The 17,632-nt window shown below is 37.5% G+C and overlaps 1 protein-coding gene across 4 annotated transcripts in view; it reads right to left on the minus strand.

The window, feature by feature from the left end:
- The window catches only part of DNAlig4 (DNA ligase 4), a 588,281-nt gene that overhangs the window by 39,139 nt on the left and 531,510 nt on the right, over window positions 1–17,632 (minus strand). For 3 of the 4 annotated variants that reach the window (XM_090401217.1, XM_090401216.1, XM_090401218.1), the window contains one exon: window positions 12,764–12,858. The exons of the other annotated variant lie outside the window; for it this stretch is intronic. In XM_090401217.1, coding sequence (XP_090257343.1) covers window positions 12,764–12,858 — 95 coding nt within the window. The remainder of the gene's footprint in view (window positions 1–12,763; window positions 12,859–17,632) is intronic. 4 annotated transcript variants of the gene reach the window in all.

Below are 17,632 nucleotides of genomic sequence, written 5' to 3' on the forward strand. Positions count from 1 at the left end.
CTCTGTGTGCATTAAACAACTGCAGATATTCTGATGATGGAGTTTGAAACTTACTTTGCTAGCAGTAAGAGGATGCATGGTAGGTTTGCGCTGTAATGTTGTCAACATCCATGCCAATAGCTTGAATACTTTCTTTCATACATGTACAAAACAAGTGAATAGCAGGTTGATGCATGTAATATTAAACTTTCCAAAATATGGAAAATGGTTCATGGAAAATTCGTTGCAGAGACTATTTATTGTGGGAAAAATTCTTCATTTGAAAAATTAATCACAGGAAAATTCTTTGCAAAAAAAAAATTTAAATCCTATTCTCATGATATTCATACATGAAAAACAAATTCAAAACAAGAAATATTTTATGTATTATTTGTTTAATTCGATTTTATTTAGTTTTCTGAAATATTTTTATTCTGTATAAAGTTATTAACATCCTTTCTTACTTAGAGACTACAGGCTCTGTTGATGGAACATTAATTTTTACAGAATAGGGTGGCTAGGGAGAAATGGCACCATATTTAAGAATATTTAGGGAGAACAGTTATTTCCAACAAATATTTATAGTTAACTATTTATGTATTCCTATTATTCCTATTAACTATTTATAGTTAGAATTAGGGTGAATAAAATCTTTATAAGAATAGTTAGGGAGAAAAGGCACCATATTTATGAATATTTATTCTGCTAACCATTCACTATTTTTCTGCGCACTTAGACACCAATCTAGATGTGATATATATATATATATATATATATCTGAACTAATTCAGAAGATGAGGTGTTTCAGTTAAAGAATACATGTGTATTCAATTAGCCCTGATATCCAAAGAAAATTCTATGGAATTCTTTCATTATGTAAGAGGGAGAATCACTGTGGAAGAATGACATTGTTAGACAAAGATGCGAGCAGAGTGACTGATGCAGAGGACATAATGGAGTTGTTTAATGAACATTATTATTATCACCTGACTTCCATGGAATCAAGGGACATGGGAGGTCTATACTCTTTCATGCCAAAAAATTATCGAACCATGCCTTGAACTCATTCACAATTCTTGCACTCACCACAGTTTCAAGCAATGCATTCCATTCACCAATTACTCCCCATGTGAAGAGCCTGCTTCTCACTTCCCTGCTCACCCACCTCCATACAGCTTTTGTGAATGTCATCTAGTTCTACCCTTGCTGCCCTATGCTCTATGAAATATCTTCTCCACATTAAACTGATAATAACTCCTCACCAACTTATATGTGTCAATCATATCCCCTTTTCTTCTATTCACAAGGCTCTGTATATTGCATTCCCTCAATCTCTCTCTCTCTCTACCCACATATCTGCTATTTCATAAACCTTCCAGAGAATGTTTACTAACTTGGTGAACATTCTCTGGATCTTCTCCAATACATCCTCATCCCCCTGAAAACCAGGCAATCAAATCTGTGCACAGTAGTCCATATGTGGCCTGATCAAAGCCTTGTAGGGGAACCATAACCTCTTTGTCTCTGCATGTCAATGTTCTCAAAATTGCCATAATCCATTGGGATGTGCTTACAATTTTAGAAATGTAATCTGAAACTTCAAATCTTTGTCCACCATCACTTCCAGATCTCTCATCTCCTCCACCTCCTTCAAAGTTTCTCTATTAATTATATACAGTGTCTCAAAAGGGAGTATACAACTTTGAATGACAATAGAAGGTAAATAGTGTAACACTTGAAGTTTCAACACAGTTAAAGTTCAATATGAATGCCTCCAGTAATTCTGCAGATGTCCCATCTGTAATCAATTTCCTGCCATATGTGACACAGCATATCTGGCATAACTTCAGCAATGGTGGCAGTAATTCTGGAACACAATTCATCCAAATTGGCTGATAATGGTGGTACAAACACTTGATCTTTCGCAAAGCCCCACAAGAAAAAAATCTAATGGTGTAAGATAGGGGAAACATGGCGGCCATGCTAGGCACCTCTCTACCAATCCATCTGTCTGGAAAATGGGTGTTGAGGTACAACCTTACATCAGTCAGGTAATCAAGTGGTGTTCCGTCCTGCTGGAAATGTGTTTTTCATGGTCATTGTCATCCAATTGTGGTATTAGATGATGATGTACCTTTGTAGCATGTCCAGATACATACCACCAGTAATGGTCTTCTCATAACTTTTGTTTAGCTAGTTTTACACAGCATTTAGCTTCCTTACATTTGCCTCTGTATTCTCTAAGAACACAAGCTGATTTATTTGTCAGAAACTTTTGATAGGCTTTCTTCTTTTCTTTCACTGTCTCTTTAACTTCCTGTGACCACCATGGAGTTCTGATTTTTCTATCATTGCAGACAACCTCACCACATGCCTCTCTGACTGAATCAATCAATGTTTTCTTCAGGATTTGCCACTGAATCTCCAAGGTTTGGTTCCTGTTCTCAAACTCTTTCATTTTTTCTTGAATAATGTTTGTATATTTTAATCTACAGTTCACATCTGAGAGCTGCTTAACTTTTACATGCTTTAGAACTTTCTTACATGTTCTTCTTTTCAACATGACATTCAATTTTATCCTGCTCAAGACTAAATGGAGATAACTTCCAATTTCAAATCCTCTGTATACACTCTAGTGTCATGCACCAGTGAGAAAACATCACCATCAACAATAACATAGTCAATGAGACTTCTTATTTCTTGCATCTTCTCTCCATGTGCATTTGTGCACATTTTTATGTAGGAACACTGTGTTAGTAATAACCAGTCCATGCCCTGAGCAGAAATCTAATAGGTATTTGCCATTATTATTAGCTTTGCTCTTTTCTCCAATTTTCCACAAATATTTTTGTATATCTGACAATCTTCCTGTTATTTACCTTTTATATTCTTACCAAAGTCTTCCCATGAGTTTTGTTTACTACTTTCACACATAACTTAGTTCTCTTACATTTTTTCTGCATTCTTTTAGGGCATCTGCAGCCTTATTTGCCAGGAACTTTTGGTATGCTTTCTTCTATTTCAGGACTGCTTCTTTAACTTCTTTTGTCCATTATGGTGTTCTTAATTTTCTTCCCTTTGTGACAACTTCACCATGTCTCTCTAGCTGAATTAACTGATGTTTCCTTCTGAGTTTACCAATGAACCTCCAAGGTTTGGTTCTCTGTATTTGAACTGTTTCATTCTTTTTTCAGTAATGTTTGTAAAGTTAAGTCTATGCAGGTCAGTAATGTTTTTCAGTAATGTTTGTAAAGTTAAGTCTTTGCAGGTCAGCTGACCTGCAAAAGCAGCTCAATTTTAATTATTGTAAAAACTTTTTTATATGCTGTTCTTTTCAATATGCTATTCAGTTTTATCCTACTTAAAACTGAGTGGTGGTTACTTTTAATTTCAAATCCTCAGTACATGCTTGTATCTTGAACCACATGAAGATATCACTATCAACAATAACATAGTCAGTGGGGCTTTTTTTTTATATTTCCTGTGTCTTATCTGTACATGAACTTGTAGATATTATGTTTGATTTCATAACAAGCATAAACTGATCATTTGACCACTTTCCAATCACTCTTATCTTATCTGCAGTCTGAAAAAAATATTTAATACTCTCATTACAATCTCCAGCAAAATTCTGTAGAGTATGTGCTAAATTAATATGTTTAGACAATTCATCACTCATTAACACATACACATGTTGCTCATGATCAGTGGCCATAACTAAGTAAAACCTAAAAAAACAAAACAACAAAAAATGGAAAGGTTTCTCAACTTTTTTCAACCAATTTTTTATGCAAAATTAAATTATAATCAATCCTGTCAGTGACTGCACCATTTGTTGCCTGTGTCATATACCAGAGTATACTTGAGTGTTTTATTAATTTTTCAGTTAATATTACAGATTTGGATCTCGGATTTTATTATAAAAATAAATTAACTGAAGAAATTGAGTGAGAGATAAAGAAAATTTAAAATTAACATCTTTATTTACAAATAAATAATAACAGTGTAAATGTAAAATATAAAAGCCAAACAATTCCTATAATAAATAATACTTTCAAAATGAAATAGTTTTTGATTGCTTGACATCTTTATAATATAAAGTCTGGACATTTTTCAGTGAAAGTAACACTCCTTTTATATGAAAACTACCAAAGGGGAAAAAATCTATACTATATTCAGAAAATGTTGACAAATTTCAAAAAATGATAACTTTGAGGTTGGAACAGGCTACAACAATAAATTTTTTAACTTTTTTTTTTTAATTAATTAATTTTTTTAATAACTGATGCATACATAAAAGGCCACAAAACCTATACACATCAGTACCGTGTGTAAGGGCAAGAGGAATAGAAGAAAGGATGAATGTGTTCACATTTTGCTTGAATAGCTGAGGGTTGTAATCTTTGGAGAAGGCAGACTGTTCTCAAAGACAGAAGTAGATGGAATGAAAGAGGAGGCAGTGAACTTGGTTTGGTAAGTTTCAAGATGGACTGTAAGAGAGTGTTGGTTAGCAGTGGCTCTTGTTTTAATGATTTTGGAGCAGAGTGAAGGAATAAAAGTGGCCAATTCAGCATGGCATTGTCCATGAAAGTACAAGACAGAAACCAAACATCTGTGAGAGAGAGGGATTTAAGTGGGTATATGTAAGAGCGTCATTAATTAGTCAGAAGAATGTCCTCTTCTGAATAGAAATGAGCAATTTTAGACAAGATTTTAGTGCACCACCCCAATATGGTAGTAGCATTCCATGGCTGGGAAGATTTGAGATTTGTATAGAGCTAGTACCTATGGAGATTTGAAGTAGTGTCTGGTGTGAAAAAAGTTCTTTGGCAGCGCGGAAGCTACAGTTCGAAATTTGGTTGTGCCAGGAAAGAAAGGAGGTTCAGGTCAGTCCAAGAAGAGAAATCTGATGTTGTTTGGATATTTCAGTATTACTGAAGGTAAGGGGAGGGATGTGAATTCTTTCTTGAAAGAGATCAGACAGGACAGAAGTTCACAAAGTTGTCCTGGCTCCACTGGGATATAGTTAGGAGATCTGAGTTCAGGTCACTGGTGGTGGTAGATCTTGAGGATTCTAATACTTGAGCACTACAAGGTTTGTCAAATGAAAAGGAGGAATGGAGTGTACTGTCATCAGCAAAGCTATGGATAAGATTGGAAGTCTGTGGGAGCAGGTTATTTATATACAAGAGGAAGAGAGTGAGTGAAAGAACAGAATGCTGAATTACTCCTGCACTGGAGGGGAACCATCCACCATGACACGTAGTGAGTGACAGTGAGAAAGTTGGCAATCCAGTTGAAGGGTGTGGAAGGCAGATCACAGGATGGCAGTTTGTTAAGTAGAATCCTGTGCCAAACCCGATCAAATGCCTTTGAAATGTCGAGTGCAACCATGTGAGTTTTGCCAAATTTTTCCATGACTTGTGTCCATAGGTGGGTGGTGAAAGCAAGATCAATTGTAGATCAGAAGTGGTGGAATCCATACTGCTAGTCCCTGATCAGTTGTCTCTAGGTGGATCAAGAGTTGGTTGTTGATGACCTTCTTCATAATTTTGGAGAGAACAGAAGTGAGAGCAATTGGACGGTAGTTTGTTGGTTGACTTTTAACACCTTTCTTTGGGATGGGCTGGATGTGGCCCTGTTTCCACATCGTATAGTAGATGCAACTGAATAGGATTGAAGAGGTGATACAGGATAGGTGTTAGTTCTGGGGCATAATTTTTTAACACAATAGGTAGGATACCATCAAGACCAGATGCCTTTTATGTGTTCAGGTTACAAAGGATTCTTTGGATCAGAGGGCCTCCAAAGAGGCCCTCTACATTTGTCTGATCCAAACAATTCAGTAGTAATCCAGTCCATGCTGAAAACTGCATATTTGAAAAGGCTAAAATAATTAATTTCATTAGGATTTTAAAAATTACTCAACGGTTTTTTCATTTATTAACAATACTATTTGGATTCCTCTAATGCATAAATTTAGATTGAGGAAGTGTAAATGGCAGAGCATCATGAACAGGAAATGAATGGCTGAAAGAATCGACATGTATAAGCTATTGAGTGGAGTTTACCAAGCAGATGTCATTATTATTATTATTATTATTTACCAAAGGAGAGAGGGATATAAAGAACAGGCCATCCCTGGATATCACATAAATGTATGGTAAGTAATGGAGGAAGATTATTAACACCATGTCCCAACATAATAACAGCTTTTAGAATAAAGATGTGCACGAGTTTACATGGAGAGAAGACACAAGAAACAGAAAAATCCTCACTGGCTACATCATAGCTGATAGAGATATCTTCATGTTGGGTTAAAAATACAAGAGTGTACAGAGGATTTGAAATTGGAAGTAACCATCACTTAGTCTTAAGTAGGATAAAAATAAATATCACACTGTAAAGAACAGCACGTGAGAAAGTTTTAAAAAGAATGAAACTCAGTGACAAACGCTGAAGAAAACATTTATTAATTCAGCTAGGGAGGCATTGCAGAGATGATGTTTACAAGGATAGAAAAATGAGAATGCTATGGTGAACAGAAGTTAAAGAAGACGCAGTTCTGACAAGAGTAAATCATACAAAAAGTTCATAGCAAATAAGCCAGCTAAACAAAATCCATGGGAAAACTTTGGTAAGAATATAGCGTCGCCGTAGCACGTGGCGGTGAATTTGAGCTGTGCAGAAGAAAGTGATTTTTAATCGGTGAATAGTCCGCTTTTTTCCACGTTTTTCTATGTTTTTGAGTGCTAAATTGTTTCTCTGAATACGAGTGTACTTCAGTGGTTGTTTTTTGGAAGTTAGTTGCTGTCGCGATATAATATATTTTGGTACTGTCGGAATCGAACGCCTAACGGTGGAAGACAAAATGAAGCTAAGTTACTGTATTTAGTTATATTTCATTTTATTTAATTATATTTAGTACTTAAATGTTCTGATGTTTGTACTTTTTTTTCCTCTTATTTATTAATTGAATAATTATTAAAGATTATGCTACTCGGCAGTAAGGAATGATGGTGGATTCAGCAGCAGTCGCAAGTGGCGCGTAACGCCAAGTCCTCTGCCATTTAAGAACTCAATTATTAGCAATATCATAAGGGACTTTGTGTCATGCAGTACTTGTGGCATGTATGCGTCTCGGGAATTACATATGTGGCAAAGAGAGTGGAGAGCATATGTGCGCAAAATGCAGGCAGTTGGAGGAAATAAGTACATTAGATATATCGATATCCGACTTTGTTGCTCCAGGAACGGGGAATGAATGTAGGAAGACAAGTAGTGTGATAGGAGAGAATGAGAAAATAATAGTTGATAGTGTGGAAGGTGTGAGTGACTGTGAAAGTTTAGGAGATGGTTCTGTTTGGGAGAGTGAATTTAGATTAAGAGTGACTGACCTGCAGAGGGAGATAGATGAGTTGAAAGAGGAGGTGGAATGTCTTGTGAATGAGAGCAGAAGTATGAAAGATAAGATTAGGAGAATGGAAGAGATAAATGCAAGGCGAATCAGAGTAGGAGAGAGAGAGAATTTAGGGAGTATGAGTGAGAGGTATGGAGGTGCTAGAAGAGGAGAGAATGGAAACAGTAGAAGAGAGGGAATGAGAGAGAGGTATGGGAATGCTAGCAGATGAGAGGATGGAAACAGTAGGAGAGATGGAATGAGAGAGAGATATGGAAGTGCTAGAAGAGGAGAGAATGGAAACGGTAGGAGAGATGGAATGAGAGAGAGGTATGGGAATGCTAGAAGACGAGAGGATGGAAACAGTAGTAGGAGAGACAGAATGAGAGAGGGATATGGAAGTGCTAGAAGTGGAGAAAATGGAAACAGTAGGAGAGAGGGAATGAGAGAGATGTATGGGAGTGCTAGAAGAGGAGAGAACGGAAACAGTAGAAGAGAAAGGTATGGGAATGAAAGAAGAGGAGAGAACGGAAACAATAGGAGCGACGGAATGGTAAGAGGTATAATGTATGGCGACTCAATGATCCGTGGTGTTCAAGATAGGATGCATGAGGAGTGTTTGCCAGGAGGAACAATAGAAAGGGTGGCTATGGCAATTAAGAGAGGTGAAAGGGTGGATGAGATGATTGTGATGGTAGGAACGAATGACTTGAGTGGTAATATAAGTCGGGCAGCGAGAGATATGAGATTTTTGCTCGAGACTGTACGGAAGAAGAAGAGGAAAAATAGTGTGCGTGTTGCCTAGGTATGATAATGATGAGCTTAGCAGAAGAGCAGTGATATTGAATGGCATAATAGCGAGAATGTGTGACAAGAGAGGACTGGTATATGTGGATGCTTGGAGTGCGTTTGAGGAAAGAGAGGAATTGTATGCAAGAGACCGTTTACATTTGAATGAGGAAGGACGCAGGCATCTGGGGAGATTGCTGTTCTGAACGAGTCAGTGTGTCCCAGGGAGGATGATAGCAGGGGTGGCCTCTTGTGGGAATGGATACTTGGGAGAAGGGAAACAATGTCAGGTAACACTGAACCCAGTGGAGTCTAGAAGGGATAATGCTGGGTATAGAAACAATGGCATTTATATGCTTTATACTAATGCCAGGAGTATCCGGAATAAGGGAGAGGAATTGGTGGCGCAGATAGCATCAGCCTGGCCAAAAATTATTGCGATCACTGAGACGTGGTTGACAGAAGGGAATATAACAACAGGAATAGAAGTCGCTGGGTATAGCATTTTTCGTCAGGATAGGAGGGGAAAGTGTGGTGGTGGGGTACTGCTTATGATAAGTGATGACCTATGTCCTTTAAGAGTGGAGAATTTGGAAGGAAGTGAGACAAATGATTTTGAGAGCGTATGGTGTGAGGTAGAGGTAGGCAAGACAGGATATTTAGTGGGGTGTTGCTACAGACCCAGGAGCACAGAGGATGGGGACCAGGAGATGTTTAGACAGCTAGGTTTGGCAAGTGCAAGAAGAATGATTGTTATGGGAGATTTTAACTTCAGTAGCATAAATTGGAGAGAGAGAGAGAAAGATGCATGTAGCAATAGGGGAATGGAATTTCTAGAATTCTTGAGGGCCAAATGTCTTAGGCAACATGTAACAGAGAGAACAAGAGGTTCAAAAGTTTTGGATTTGGTTATAGCATCAGAAAAGTTGATAATAACTGAGATGACATCTCTTCCACCAGTTGGAGAGAGTGACCATATGGTTTTGACTTGGAAAATGAATAGACATGCAGGAGTATCAAAGAGATGGGAACTTATGTGGAATTATAAGGCAGGTGATTATAATAGTCTTAGACGTCAACTTCGGGAAGTTTCATGGAGGGAGGAATTGGAAGGCTGGGATATCACTATTGCGTGGGAAATTGTGAAAGAATATTTGTTATCAGCAATGGCAAGTTGTATACCACGAGTGAAGAAGAGGACGCAATTTGGAGTAAAGTGGATGACAAACAATATTAAACAGGAATTGCATGCGAAAAAGAGGCTATGGAAGAGATATAAGGAGACAGGTGAAGAGATGCATGAGGAATATAAGACACAGGCCAGAAGAGTGACTAGTGTGGTAAGGAAAGCGAAACTGGAATATGAGAGGAGATTGGCCCTAAGATCCAAAGAAAATCCTAGGGAATTTTTTAGCTATGTGGCCAGTAGGAGGAGAAATGACTGTGGAAGAATGATATTGTGGGATAAAAATGGGAATAGAGTGACCGATGCAGAGGATATAGTGGAATTGTTCAATGAACACTTTGTTGGAGTATTTCATCCTAGAGGAGTCAGTTTTAATGCTAGAGGGATAGGACTGGTTCGAGGACTGGAGGTACAGGAGGGGAGTGTGTTTCAGATACTGAGTACTCTGGATGTCAGTAAAGCTGTGGGACTGGATGGTATTTCACCACGAGTTTTAGGAGAATGTGCTAGAGAATTGACAGTGACTTTAACATGGCTTTTCAATGAAAGTCTGGCTTTGGCAAAGGTGCCCAGGGAATGGAAGGAAGGTAAGATAGTGCCATTGCATAAGGGTGGTAACAGACCGGAAGTGTCTAATTATAGGCCAGTCTGTGTGTCATCAGTAGTTGTTAAGATCTTGGAGAAAGTAGTGAGGAACCGTATACAGCATTGGGCAGATGAGGGTAATGTTATCTGTGAGAATCAACATGGATTTGTGAAAGGACGCTCTTGTTTTAGCAATATGCTAGCCTTTTATAATAAAGTTACAAGAACATTAGATGAGGGAAAGGCATATACTGCAATTTTCTTAGACATAGCAAAGGCATTTGACAGGGTGCCACATGATAAGCTGATATTTAAGTTGTAGCACATGAGTCTGGATGTCAGATTGGTCAACTGGATTCAAGATTGGCTGTCTGATAGGTATCAGAGAGTTGTGTATGGTGGAGCAGTTTCCAGGAGGCAGAGGGTTACAAGTGGGGTCCTACAGGGCTCAGTACTAGGACCTATATTGTTTAACCTTTATATCAATGACATAGCCAGTGGATTGCAGGGGGATATTTAGTTGTTTGTGGATGATGCGAAGCTGGGAAGGATCGGCTGAGAGAATGTGGACTGCAGAGTTTGGTGGATAGAAGAAGGAGAGGTGATATGATTGAGACTTTTAAACTGTTGAGAGGTGGTTACAGGGTTGACACTGGAGAGTTCTTTCGCTTGGTTAAACAGCGGGAAGGAGTGATGACAAGAGGCCATCCCTGGAAGTTACAAACGGAAACTGTGAGGTAAGGAGTGGTTTCTTTGAGTGGAGGGTGGTTGAGCCGTGGAATGCATTGCCTGATGGAGTGGTGGGAGCGAGAACGGTCAGTGAGTTTAAAGAGTGGTATGATAGACTTTGTGTTTCTCAGGGGGGACCTCCCCTCGATGAGTCTTGACAGACTTTATGTCTTAGGAAGGACCTCCCTCGATGCGTCTTTTGACTCCTTGGAGGCCTGAATAATAATAATAATAATAATAATAATATCAGGAAGGTGAAATGTGCCCCACAGGATATGGAGAAAGCTTAGAAACAGAGAAAAGACTACTGTAAAAGGAATCAAGGATGATAAAGATGACATGAAAATGGAAGATAAGAAACCAGAACTATTTATGAGGAATGGAAACAGGTGTACATATCAATACTTGAGGAAGAAAAGCAATCAAAAGACTGAAATATAGAAAGGCAGCAGGAGTCACTGATATTCAATAAAAAATATTCAAATATGGAGGTATAAAAGTTTTGCAGTGGCTACACTACATCATTCAGAGGGCTTAATCAGAAGGTCAAATTCCAGATTATTGGGAGTAGAGCTCTTATAGTTCCCATGTATCAAAAAAGGGAATAAAGTGGAATGTGAGAATTAGAGAAATTTCTCTAATAAATGTTCCAGATAAGATTTGTGCAAGCATACTTAAGAGAGGCTGAGAACATTTTGGAAGAGAAACTTGGAGAAGAACAAATTGGGTTCGCACCACATAGAAGTTGTCAAGATTAGATTTTCTTATGAGAGATAGCTGAGAAATCATGAGAACATGACAAGGATCTGCACTTAAGTTTTGTAGATCTGGAAATGACATATGGTAAGGTGCCCAGAGAAAAGCTGTTTGGAATAGTACAATTCTGTGGGATAAATGGAACATTATACAGAGCAATAAATAGTCTATTTTAAGTATTAAGTCAGAAATTAGATTTGGAAGAACTACAGGAAGATGGTTGGATGTAAAATCTGGTGTAAGACAATCATGCACATTATCTCAACTCTTATTCATTATCTATATGGATCAAATTATGAAAGAAAATGTCATTAAACCTGATATCTGAATTGGAGATATCAAACATAGCTCTTTGTTTTATGCAGATGATGTCGTTGTACTCTTAAATGCATCCAGTGAAAGTCTCCTGGATTTTCTAATGAAATTGAATAACATCTATAAGAAATATGACATGAAATTCAGCAATAAAACGACCAAAATTATGAAAATAGGCAGGAACATAGAAAATGCAGCTATTTAGGCACAGTTCTCAGTGAAGAGGGCAAATTAAATTTGGAAATGGACAAGAGAATAACTTATGCTGGTATGGTGAGGAGCCAGCTGAATAAATTTATATGGAATAAGAGAGAAATTACAGATATAATTACAGAGTAAGTAGTATAAGACAGTTTTCAAAAACTAGTTTTAAGTTGTGGATCTGGGAGCTAGGTTAGAAATAAAGCACTTGATCAAAGAAAAGAGATCACAGATACGAGAGTTCTGAGAAAAATTATTGGCCTAAAAGATGGCATCAATGGCATAATTGTGTTAAAAATGAAGACATCAGGAAGGAACTCGGCACTATTCACATTCAAGAATATATGAGTAGGCCTAATCTAAGATGGTATGGTCACTTAAACAGAATAGGAAAAGAAAGGTCAGCAAAATTGGTGTCCAATGCCAAGACAGCAGGAAATATACCCAGAGGAAGACCAAGATCTAGGTGGACTGAGTCAGTGAAATCAGTCCAGAAGTGTCTTAGAAACACGGAATGTTAGATAGGATAATACTGTAGGGATCACAAGAAATTGAGAGGAAATTAATAATAATGCAAACTTAATCTTGTGGTGCTGTCATAATAGTCTGAAGATTCCTTGAGGATATATATCAGGAAATTGATTATGATGTAATGAAGAAAAATTTTTAATGGATAATAGTCAATGAATGGAATGTGTTGCCAGAGAGGCATTTAGGCTAATGCTCCCACAGTGACACTAAAAAAGTATGATAATAGCAGTAAGATTAATAATAAATGATAGTGATATCTAAATATGTTAGCAAGTAAGATGGAAAGCAATTACCTGCATGAGCGAAAGAGTCCTAGTGGAGATCTATTTGGAAAGTAATTAAATTCCATTTGTGAAATTTCTTCAACAGTAAGAAAGGATTCCAAATTCTATAATGTTGAAACAAATGTATTAAGTTCAATTTTAATATTTATTTGTCAATTTAAAATCAGATAATTTCATGAATATAGGCAATAATCATTATAGTAATTCATAGGCACAAAATTCGTTATTATTACTATTATTCTTACTTCTTTTTTTTATTTTTATTTTCAACCATCTTTTCAAAAAATCTATGAAGTGTAACAAGAGCTGTTAAAAAGAGATAAGTAGTAGTAAGGAAAGATAGTGTTTTTTTATGACAATACGTTTTTTTCAGTTTGAGCTATTCAAATTGACGATTTTTTGTATGATTATATGGTATTTTTGTTACTGTCAGTAATGTTTCCTCATGTATCGATTGTATTTGACATGGCAGCCAATAATTTAGTACTACATCTAGCTCCACACCATTTACAGACTACATTATTTGTAGTATAGTTAATGATTCTGTAGCTTGCTACACCTGCAGTATGTATGCATCCTATTGTTTAATAATGTGGTAGGTGTGAGATGGAAATGTATATGAATGCATAAAATGTAGGCAGTGGTGTCTCAATCTCAGGATTTAGCAGCAGCAGATGGGAATGTGTATGAGTACATGAAATGTAGGCAGTGGTGTCTCAATCTTAGGATATAGCAGCAGCAGAAATAGTGCTTTGGAATCAGGTGATTTTCAGTTTGTGATGCCAGCAGTGTGAGGGTGCAGAGAATGGTGAAGATATATATAAGGATTTAGCAATGGGAAGTTTAGCAGATGGAGATGGTTTGTGTGATGGCCATGGTTGTCTGCGCAAATTTAAATTGAAAGCAGAATGTGTGTGTGGAGAGAGAGAACAAGGGAGGGAGGAAGGCGAGAATGGGAGAGGAAACTGCAGAAAGCTGAGTGAATGTAGAAGCAAGAGAAAGTGCCAGAGAAATGAGAGAGAGAGAGATTGGAAGCTATAACAGTGACAGACCCCAACGAGAGAAGGATGAACGAATCTGTTCTGAGTGTCATGTACAGAACTGATGATTCTGGGTGTGCACAGTAGAGTGCCAGAGGAGTGCTAGCCTATTGAAACAATAGTGTGTGTGGCAATGAAGTTGAGTGAAAGTGCAGACATGATGACAGTAATGATCAGGATGATTGACCTGAGAGGTAGTGTGAATTGTGTAGTGCAAGATTTAAGGTTGATGTTAGAGATTTCTGCAGGATAGGGAAGATAAACCTGGTGATAGATTCGTACTCATGATAAGAGATGAATTCTGTGCTCTCAGGGTGAGAAATCTCAGTGGAAATAACACCAACAGCTTGGAGAGTATATGGCATGAGATGGATGTTTACAAGACAAGATATTTAGTGGGATGTTGCTACCAGGGAATATAGATGGTGATAAGGAGAAAATGTTTATGCAAATTAATTTATCAAGTGCAAAGGAGTGATCATTATGGGGACTTCAACTATAGTGATTTAAATTGGGCAGAGGAGATAGCATGCAGTAATAAGGGAACCGAATTTTTGGATTTCTTGAGGAACAACTGTCTTAGGCAGCATGGTGGAGGGAACATGAGGATCAACAGTTTTGGAGCTGGTCATAGACCAGCTTCTTCATCAGAGAATCTAATTGTGACTGAGATGTCATACTTGTCCACCGTGGGTGAGAGTGACCATGACTTGGAGGATAAATAGGCATGTGGAGGTATCAAAACAAAAAGAATTTATGTGGAATTATAAGGCAGGCAACAATCACAGACTTTGAAATCAGCTTTCAGCAGTGCAATGGATGAAAGAATTTGAAGGAACAGGGGTGAATCACAGATTGTATAATTTGAGTGAAGATAAAGTTATCTGAAGTCAAATGGATGACAAGAGAAATAAAAGGGTAATTCAGTAGAAAAAGACATTATAGAAGACATATAAAGAGAGAGTTGGAGAACAGCTGCATGAGAATTATATTTTCTTCAGGCTAAGAAAGTGACTTGAATTGTAAGGAGAGAAAAATTAGAATGTAAGAGGAGACTGACACTGCAATTCATGGTGAATGCTAAGGAGACTTTTTGAAGTCAAATGGATGACAAGAGAAATAAAAGGGTAATTCAGTAGAAAAAGACATTATAGAAGACATATAAAGAGAGAGTTGGAGAACAGCTGCATGAGAAATATAATATTCAGGCTAAGAAAGTGACTTGAATTGTAAGGAGAGAAAAATTAGAATGTAAGAGGAGACTGACACTGCAATTCAAGGTGAATGCTAAGGAGACTTTTTGTGATGTCATGAGTAGGATGAAAAATGATAGTAGATATTTCGCTGATTGGCAATGAGAATTGGTGATCAAAGCAGATGACATAGTTCAACTATTTAACGATCACTTTATTAGAGTGTTCCATTCTGGTACTAGAGCCATTATTCCTAGAAAGATAATGACTGGTGAAGTGTTAGAAGTGAATGAAGAGGATTTATTCTGAATACTGAATATGCTAAATGTCAATAGAGGCAGGAGAACTAAATGGAATTTCATCATGTTTAAGGGAATGTGCTATGGAACTGACTGTGCCATTAACTTGGCTGGTTAATGAATCTTGCAGTAGGGCAGGTTCCTGGAGAGTGGAAGGAGAGTAAGACAATACCAGGGCATAAGGGTGGTGGTAGGATGGAGGCCTGTTTGTATTTCTGCTGTAGTTGTTAAGGTTTTTGAGAAATTGGTAAGAACTCGTATACAGCATTGGATAGATGAGGGCAATATTATTTATATAGGCCGGCATGGATTTGTTGAAGGGCACTCTTGTTTTAGTAATCTGGTTACCTTTTACAACAGAGTAACAAGAGCAGTGGATGAGAGTAAGGCATACACTGTCATTTTTTTGGGATTTTTCAAAGGCAAGGGTGCCATGTGACAAGCTGATTTTTAAGTTGCATCGTATGGGTTTGGTCATCAGTTTAGTGGACTGGATTAGTGATTGGCTCTCTGATAGATATCAAAGTGTTGTATATGGGGTGGGGGCAGTATCAGGGAGTAGGAAGGTTACAAGTGGAGTTCCAGTGTTTATTCCTGGGAATATTACTGTTCAATTTTTATATCAATGATATTGTCAAAGGACTACAGGGAGATGTTCAGTTGTTTGCAGATTATGTAAAGCTTAGGAGGGTTATTAGAAATATAGTGCTATGTTTTGGCTCTTCAAGAGGATTTGAATAAGCTGGAAAGGTGGGCAAAGGCATGGGGATGTTAGTTTAATGTAATTAAATGTAAGATTTTAAAATTTGGGAACCACAGAAGAAATGCTTCATACTTCCACCTGGTGGAAGCAAGGGATCTTGGGATGATTGTGGATAGAGATTTGAAGTTCCAAGGGCATATTGCAAAGGTTGTGAACACATCTCAGAGAACTGCAGCAATGTTAACGAGAACATTGACCATAAGAAATAAAAGTGTGGTTGTCCCAGTGTATAAAGCTTTGATTAGACGACATCTGGATTTCTGTGCTCATATCTGGTCACCAGGATTTGAAGGAGATAAAGTAACCTTGGAGAGGATGCAGAGTTGGATAACAAAAATTATACCAGGACTGTATATTGTTGATTATGAGGATAGACTGAGGGAATGCAGACTGCAAAGTTTGGATAGATGGCAAAGGGAAGAATACGATTGGGACATTTAAGCTGTTGAAGGGCTATTATTGTATTAACATTGAGGAGATTTTTCATATGATAGAACAAGGGAAAGAAGCAAGGACAAGGAGCTATCCCTCGAATATGCAAAAGAAGGTGGTGAGTAAAAGAGTAAGATGTAAGTTTTTTGCATGCAGAATGATAAGAGCATGGAATCCATTGACTGAAAGGGTGGGTGAAAGTGAAGATTGCAGATGAGTAGTTCAAGGAATGGTATGATACTTTATGTTGACTAGTGTCAACCTCCCATGATGAGTCTTGTGGCTCATGGATGCCAGGAAAATAATAAATTCCTTAAATAGCTGGAGGTTGTATTCATTGGCAAAAATGGTAAATGGAATGCTCTTTGGAAAAGATTATACACATAAAATGAAGAAAAGAATGAGAAGTTGGTGTAGTGAGTTTAAAGCAGAACTGAGAATCTGACTGGTCACTATTTATGTTATTATATCATTAGTGGAAGGATGATGTAATTGGGCACTGTGCCACTGAATGAGCCACTGGCACAATGTCCGTGATTTTTTTTTTTCTTTTTTTATATCTTACTGTAAATAAAGGGTTACAAAACCTATCATACACCAGTGATGCCAAAGAAGGAAATTTATTTATTTATTTAGCATACAGGTAGAAATACAAGAAAATAATGAGCAAACTATATACAAATTTCCAGTCAATAGCACAATTTGGAGTAACTGCAAGTTCCTGTGCGTGTGTGTGTGTGTGTGTGTGTGTGTGTGGAATAATCATCAGTGATATGATTCACAGTGCCACACACGCAAAAGGGTGAATGATTTCTCAATTACTTTTTTGTGTGAAATTCCTCACAGATGTAGTAAGTAGGCACATCAGTCTTGTTCAGTGCTAAATCATAAGATCTCATAAGTCCTGGGAACCATCATCTGGTATTTCCACAAGTCAGATGGGGGGGGGGGGATCTAGAAATAAGGAGAACTGGAGGTGGAGAGAGATATCTTCATGTATAGGAAGGTTTGTGTTATTTCTGATTTTATTTATTTCTTTGATGAGTAGTTTTTTTTTTTTTCTTTATTTCTTAGAAGAGTAGTTTCTACTCTTCTAAAGCATGGAGGAGTGATGTGGGAAAGAACAAGCAACTATGGGAGAGAAGCAGATC

Source organism: Typopeltis vanoorti, chromosome 12 (genome assembly GCF_054136105.1).
Source record: "Typopeltis vanoorti isolate ZY-2024b chromosome 12, IOZ_Tvanoo_1.0, whole genome shotgun sequence".
In the NCBI taxonomy this organism is placed as follows: Eukaryota; Metazoa; Arthropoda; class Arachnida; order Uropygi; family Thelyphonidae; genus Typopeltis; species Typopeltis vanoorti.